This window comes from Prunus persica, chromosome G3, assembly GCF_000346465.2.
Source record: "Prunus persica cultivar Lovell chromosome G3, Prunus_persica_NCBIv2, whole genome shotgun sequence".
Lineage (NCBI taxonomy): Eukaryota > Viridiplantae > Streptophyta > Magnoliopsida > Rosales > Rosaceae > Prunus > Prunus persica.
In genome coordinates, this window is record NC_034011.1 from 9,575,132 (window position 1) to 9,583,270 (window position 8,139).

General features: G+C 34.9%; 1 protein-coding gene across 1 annotated transcript; it reads right to left on the reverse strand.

The window, feature by feature from the left end:
- Positions 2,996–5,498, reverse strand: LOC109947992. Its single transcript, XM_020559879.1, has 3 exons — positions 4,239–5,498; positions 3,397–3,965; positions 2,996–3,203 (listed from the first exon to the last, which is right to left on the reverse strand). The coding sequence occupies exons 1-3, from the start codon at positions 5,496–5,498 to the stop codon at positions 2,996–2,998; spliced, it is 2,037 nt and encodes a 678-aa protein (XP_020415468.1).

The window sequence follows — 8,139 nt, forward strand, 5'->3', positions numbered from 1 at the left end:
TTGCTTTAAACTTTTCACTTAGTTTCTACAAGAGACAACAAATAGTTACATGAGTAAAAAAAAAAAGTTAGAAATTGATAAGAATACCTGAAAGTATAATTATTGCTAAGAAAGAAATACCCATTTGAAATTCCGCTCCAAGTCTTTCTTTGACAAATTTGTCCCAATCTTCCCTTGACTTTACATTGTCTAGCTTCACAAGGGAAATGGCACGTGCCTTATGCTTTCTTTTACTTGCTTCACGAATTGCTGTTGTTATTTTTGATTTAAATTGTCTCCAATATTTCCCCATCATCCTAAAAATAAAATTTTTATGCTCATCTCCCACTATGTAGTTTTGCTGTATTTTCAAATACAATAGTAGTTTAGTTTCTAAATAGAGAACAAATCAAATAACAGTTTGGTATATAAAAAAAGAAAAAAGAAAAAAAGAAAAAGCAAACCTGAAGTAATAACCAAAGCTCATCCTTGTTTTTTTCTTTAAGGTCCTTCCAATTTGACATAACAATAGGCACATGCGCTTGCATTAAGACCCCAAGAAAATGAGGCAAAATACTCTGATTTTGGACCACATAGTTGTCCCCCGAGATTGAAACTAACTTCTAACCGTGATTTTTTGCCTTGGGGAATAACTGTCATTCTAGTAGGACCTCGCTTCTTTTTTTGTTCTTTGGTTTGTGTAACATTTTGAGCTTGTGCTGGTTGCTCTTCTACATCAGTAGCTGGATGAGTAGATGAAGAATTGGACCTCACATTAGATGTTCTAACCTCATTTTCACGATGTCTTCTAATTGTAGTTTCCTGCTGCGAATTGTCTTGTTGTGTACCTCTTGGTTGTTTCTCTTTGTTATTCATCTTTTCATCACATATACGAATTCCTAAATTTCGACGTTGAGTTGCAATAGCCAATGCTTCCTTGAGTTGCTTTGCTGTTCTCTTTACAATAATCTTAGAAGACTTCATAGCAAAAGTACATAAATAAAATTATTACCAAGTATTATTCACTTTGAAGAAAAGTAAAAAAAATTAGTCCTACCTTACAACCAGACATCTTGTGATATACTTTTTGAAAGACTTTGACCGCAACCTATTTGTGCAAATAATCTCGCGGGAGAATATTCGCTTCTAGATCCTTCAACATTCGATCTTTCTTCTCTCTCTTCCTCGATTCCTGTAAAAAAGATTGGAGTAAATAGACTACACCTAAGGGGTGTTGGCCAAAGGCCCTCCGATGCCTAAGTTAGTTCGAGTGTTTGTAGGAAAACAATAGCTAAGCAAAGGGTACGGAGTTGTATGTAGGGTGTAAATTAGGTGGCCAGAGCCGTGTGTGGTGGCCGGAGCCGTGTGGAGAAAATATAGAGAGTGGAGAGGGAGAGAGAGCTTCGGGTATCTTTCTAGGGTATTAGGAGTAGGTTTTCTGAAGTACCTTGAATGATGAATGAGGTCGTCTATTTATAGGAGCCTCGGGGCTAGGGTTTCGTAGGGATTGAGTCGGACTTGATAATATCTGAATTAATGATATTATCTCTTAAGAAGATAATATCTGAATTAAATGATATTATCTTCTCTTTATTAGGATAATATCTGAATTAATGATATTATCCCTTTAAATAAAGATACTATCATATTAATTAAGATATTTATCCCAATTAATTAATTAGCCAGATAAACTGGTTTAATTAATTAATTTAAGAAATAATCTTTTTTTCCACGTGGCGTGCCCTGATTGGAGACGAAAATATATGCTCCCACACAACCAACCTGGAAAACAATAAGAAGTACATGATTTAGCTATGAAGCATATTATCCCTATATACTATCAACTGACAGTGAAATTTAATAAATCACCACTCATTGAAGTATAGTAGAATACAACACAAAAAGTTAGAACTCATTTATTTCATTGAACACAATACAACACAAAAAGTTAGAACTCATTTGTTTCATTGAACACAATACACCAAGTGAAGACATATATTTAATATTATCCTTTCACATCCAATCTTAGATGAATCATTGCACTACTCATCAAAAAAACATTCCATCAACGTCCATCCGCACATATTGTTCATCCTCAGTATCATCATAATCAAGTCTTGATACATCAAATGGGGTAGATGTGCCACTTTCCATCTCATCGGATATCTCCAAGTCTTGAAATCCTTTGGTGGTGCTTTCATGACAACATACCAACTAGATGTCTCATCCTCCCTAGAATAAAAAACTTGTTTAGCTTGTGATGCTAAAATGAAAGGATCCCTTTCAAATTGACTTTGTCCTTCGTGGAGGTTAACTAAGGTAAATCCATTATCTAGTTTGATACCATTCACAATGCATGCCCAATCACACTTGACTAAGGCAGTATAAAATTCATGATATGACAAGACTATGACTTTTCTCAAAACCCCATAATAAGCTACTTTCCCTGTGACTGGTGTATTGTCTCTTGCACTAGATATACAAATAGTTGTGGCTTCAAGTGAAACACCGTTGTCTTGTTGAGATTTCTCCAATTCTTTAGTGTGAAACCGAAGACCATTGATAACAAAACCAAAATATGAAACTGCATAGCGACTAGGCTCACGCGCAAGCCACTTTAAAGTATTTGACACATTGTGGACCATCTCCTCTGCCCTAATCTGTCCAAAATGTAAGCATGCTTTTAGAGATAAGTGTCAATTACACAAAATTAAAAATCCACTAAGTATGATAAGATCTCTTACAACCTTAGCATCCAACCATGTGCCAAATGACTCCACGTGCTTTTTCTGTAATAAAGTTTCATTCTTTAATAGATGTCTATTTGAATGCCTAAGTTCATCCAAATGCATCCTAACATAGTAAGTAATTTGTTAGGAATTTCTTGAAATGTCACTTGCATGTAAGTTGCAAATTAGTAAAAAGGTTATAAAAACTTACTCTATATATGGCTGCACTTCTGCCATATTGAATAGCACTTGGCGATGAGCAACTTGTAACATCTCATTTGTAAGAATTATTCTTTTTCCTTGAGATATGGACGCCCTTCCAGCAGTAAACCATTTTCAAACTCTTCATTGTGCGCATTTCTAGAGCCTATATCAGCAGCTTGCTTTATATACTTGCTACATAGCAAAGCACACTCTTCAGCGAGGTAGCGTTCAGCCATACACCCTTCCGGTAGTGCACGATTCATAACATATCCTTTCAACACTTTCATATACCTAAAACACCAATGAGTTAGAATTGAAACAAATTTCATTTCAAGTTTAAAATGTATAAGATTTTTAATAAATTGAAAACTACCCCTCAAATGGATACATCCAACGATATTGAACCGGTCCGCATAGACGAGCTTCTTGTCCTAGGTGGATTGTCAAATGCACCATTACGTCGAAGAAAGAAGGAGGAAAGAACCTTTCTAACATGCACAATGTATGTACAATATGTTCCTCCAATTTTTCTAGTTTGTTTCTATCTACAACTCTTTGGCATAACTCATTAAAGAATGCACACAACCGGAAAATTGCAGTCCTTGGACCTTTAGGTAAAAGGCCCCTCAATGCCACTGATAGCAATTGTTGCATTAGCATGTGATAATCATGGGACTTCAGGCCAAATATCTTACTATCTTCCAAGGAGATACAATTTTCAATATTTGAACCATAACCATCGGGTAATTTTAAATTGGCAAGCCTCCAACAAAAAGTTTCCTTCTCTTTCTTTGATAGAGTGTGAGGTGCTGCAGATAGATAGAAACGCTTTCCTCTTTTCTTTAGGTGCAAATATTTTCTAATCCCCATATTTTCCAAGTCTTTACGAGATTGGATGCCATCCTTAGCTTTTCCCTTCATAAGTAAAAGTGTTCCAATAATACTCTCACAAATATTCTTCTCTACGTGCATGACATCCAAATTATGACGTAGAAGTAGATTCTGTAAATCAATAAGAAATATGGTGTTATAGTAGTCATTGCAATTGCTAACCTATGCCAAAAATATGAAATTAAAAAGAAACATTAGACGCTAACTACTATATTATAATTTATAACATACCTTCCAATATGGCAGCTCAAAAAATATTGATCTTTTCTTCCATACATGGTCAGAAAAATTGGTATCTTTCATTTGATTCCTCTTCCTCTTCGTATTTTTTTCATTCTTTTCCTTGGTTTCCTTTTTTCCCTTTTTGTCTTTTCTTTGTTTGTTCTTTCTTCCATTCTTGTTCTTTTTCCCCCAGTCAGTCATAATGCCATCAACTTCAAGAGAAATTTCTTCACCTGTAGAAATCTTTGGTCTACTCCTATCTTCATGATGTCCATTAAACCAACTCATTTTCTTGCGATATGGATGATTCGGAGCAAGAAATCTTCTATGACCCATGTATGAGAATTTATGACTATGTGTCAACCAATCAGCACATGTGTCTTTTCGACAAATTGGACATGCAAATCTTCCTTTGGTAGACCATCCGGATAGGTTTCCATAAGCTGGAAAGTCATTTATTGTCCACATCAACACAGCTTTTAGGTTGAATGTCTCTTTACTAAATGCATCATACACCTTCACCCCATTATTCCATAGATCTTTTAAATCATCTATAAGTGGTGCCAAATAAATGTCAATGTCATTACCTGGCTGTTTTGGACCTGGGATTAGTAAAGTCAACATCAAACTCTCCTTAGACATGCATAACCAAGGAGGCAAATTATATGTAACCAAAACAACTGGCCAGCAACTATATCTAGAGCTAAGATCTTGAAAAGGGTTAAAACCATCCGTAGAAAGGCCAAATCTAATATTCCGAGGGTCTAATTCAAAAGAAGACCACTTCTTGTTTATCCTATCCCATGCCAAAGAATCAACAGGATGTCTCATCTTACCATCTTGACTTTTATGTGTTGAGTGCCACCTTAATTTTTCAGCTGTCTCAGTTATTGCATACATCCTCCTCAATCGCGGTATTATTGGAAAGTAACGCAATACTTTTGCAGGGACTCCCTTTTCAATTTTAGAATTGCGTTGATTTACTTTCCATCTCGAAGAACCACATTTAGGACATTCCTCTACCATCTCAAGATCATGTCTAAATAGACAACAATCATTCACGCATGCATGTATCTTCTCATATCCAAGATCAAATGTCTTAAATATCTTTTTGGTTGAATATAATGAACCAGGAAGTGTGTTATTTTTTGGTAGCATATCACCAAAAATTTGAAGCATTTCATCAAAAGCACTATCTGTTAGACTATTTGTTGCTTTATACTTCAATAAAGCTACAATTGCTGACATCTTTGTATACTTAGTACAACCAAGAAACAAAGGAGTTTCAACTTCTCTAACAAAATTTTCAATTTCTGCCTCTTTACTTTCACAAGGGTACCCCTCAACTTCATCATCTTGGAAATAAAAGTCATGGTACAACCTATTTGCCTCGGGCATTTCCACATCTTCATATTGAACATCATCACTTAGACTTTCACCATGAAAAACCCAAGTGGTATAGCCAGGATCCATGCCTTTTATGACCAAGTGTTCATATACTAAATTAAAGTGGTGATGTTGTAGGTTTCTGCATTCCAAACAAAGGCATACTATAATATCTAAGTTTCCCGCATGTCTTTGTGCTACATTGATAAATTGACGTGCTCCCTTTCTGTATTCATCTGAAAATCTATAATAAATTTTTATTTAATAGAAACAATAAATTTAATAGTACTCAAAACCTAATACTCTCTCAATTTATATATGCGCAACCTGTTAAATTGCAGCCATTCTTTATCCATATGAGAAACAAATTACACCAATCCTCTTCTCACCCAATATCTAAAAGAAAGTGATTTGGTTAAGTGAAAGACAAAATAAAAAGTTTCAAAAGTTGGTATTTTTTTCTGGGTAAATTAAAATGAGTACAAATAGATATATCCAAATTTTCAGAACAAAACCAAAAGCTCGAAAACAATCAAGTAGACCAGTCACACCACTACAAACAAGAAATAGAAGCAATAGAGAAATGATTCAGGCACTTCTCATATATCTGTAACTATATTCTATATATGAAGTAAAAAAAGCTAAAATCAAATTAAGAGAGAAAAATAGTAGTGAGGAATTGAAATAGAGACCTTTGCAAGAGTAGTAGTATTGGAGTTTATAGTTGGTGCCCACTTCTTAGTCCATTCAATTTCAAACAATCTCTTAGTGGCCCTGTACAATGTAGACATACAAAAAAATAAAAAAAATTGAGTATACATTTAACATATTAGAGGATAACATTCTTGAAAGAAATTGGAAAGAATAAAGTAAGAACAAAAGCATATTATGGACTACTCCTTTAATTTTTTTTTCCCTTTTAATTTTTTTTTTTCTAAGATTAGGAGAGGGAGAGAAAAAAAAAAAAGTCTGTAACAAGAATGAAAAACAGGGGAAGGAATCATGTTTTGAAATGATTACCCAACTCCTAACATTAAAATGGTTAGCTGTAAAATTAATATATTCAAATCAAACTTACCAAAATCTTTAATAGAAAATCTAAATTAAACAAAATTAAACTTACCCAAAATTTCTTTGATAAGAAACCAAACAAAGACATAATGGAGAACAAGAGGCAGGGAAGTAGGTACGCACGTAGCCTTGTCTGGCCATTCAATTAGAGTCAGGCTAATTTCTTTAAGCTTTAGAGTGAAAAGTGTGCTGTAGAGAAAGACATGGCCATTCAATTAGAGGCAAGCTTTGGATTTCTTTAAGCTTTAGAGAGATAACTAGTGCGCTATAGACAATAGAGGAAGGGGTTCGTTAAAAAAAAAAAAAAAAGAGAATAGAAGAGGAAGGGGAAGGTGAATGGATGAGAGAGACTTGTTGGAACTTGTGAACACTTTTTAGGCCAAACCCATATAAAAGAACATGTTTTAGGTTTTGAGAAAGGGGGACTTTTTCGGGCAAAAATTTTCGCTCCCTTTTCGACCAATTTTTTTTATTTAATAAATTAATATAATTTTGACAACATGCGTCGTGCGTTGTAGAACTTAAAACTACTACAACACGCAAGGCTGCGTTATGAAATAGCTCTACTCTATATTTTGACAACACGCTATACATGCACATTGTTATAAATTGTATAATGCAACGTGCTGCTTCTACGGATTGTTAAAAATATTGTTCCATAATACATATGAATGCACGTTGTTGATTACATGTTGTCATAAGGTATTTTTCTTGTAGTGTAAACTATTCTAGAAATCATCATCTTCTGGGGGTTGGGGATGATAGACTTCATCCTCAAAGTATAGCGAACGGGAAGAACTCTTTTCGATAATATCAGCTTGTTTCTGTTGGACCCATCGCCTTTTAGCCGGAGTTTGGATGGTGGCGGTTTCCTTAAACACAACCTTCAAATCTTTGTTCTCAATCATACAATCTTTGTAAGACCTCATAATTTCTTTGAGCTCTTCATCATCTTGAGATGACTCTTTCACAACAGCCTTTCTTTTTAGCTCCTTAGCTTTTTTGTGTCTCACAGGCCTTCCCCTTGGGTTTGAGGTTTGTGGGGGCGCTTGAGTTTCTAGCATGGATTCATACTATGAATCATCATCTACATAAATAGATTCACTCATTGGAGAAGCGTTCACAGAGGGGGAGGATTGGAACCCTTCAAAGGGTTGCCACTTATATGCATGTTGAACAACATTCTAACAGTGGTCAAGGAGGAATGCTTTCTTGGTCCTCTCGAAAAAAAAGTCGTTTTGCATAAATAACTACACATATTATATGCAAGAATTTAAATTAGTTGACAAAATATTAAGTTGGCAAAACAAAATTAAAAATTAAAAAAACCTACATTGTCATTTTCATTTTGGCCACTCTTGTTCAACCTTGCCACTTGAGTAAGACACTTGGAGAATTTGTTGCACATTTGGGAGATGTTCGTCCAACATGATTTCAAGCTCTTTGATGATCTAACTTCTTGGGCATCGAGATGAAATTGTATGAATTGATCTCTTATTCGATTCCACATCGCGCCACTTGATTGACAATTCCCGATAATTGGATCTTCACTAATGATTATCCAAGCTCGGCATAGACCAACATCTTCATCGATGGAGTAATTTCTACCTTCTTGCTTTGAACTTTCAGCCATTGGTGGATTTGAGATTAACAAAAA

Bases quoted from the DNA above. Each gene is read 5' to 3' on its own strand.
- LOC109947992 (XM_020559879.1), bottom strand. From the start codon at position 5,498: ATGGATCCTGGCTATACCACTTGGGTTTTTCATGGTGAAAGTCTAAGT. The intron at 3,966-4,238 runs GTTGATGGCATT...TTTTTGGCATAG, and splicing joins GTGAAGAAATTTCTCTTGAA to GTTAGCAATTGCAATGACTA. The intron at 3,204-3,396 runs GTTCTTTCCTCC...TTGGTGTTTTAG, and splicing joins ACATTGTGCATGTTAGAAAG to GTATATGAAAGTGTTGAAAG.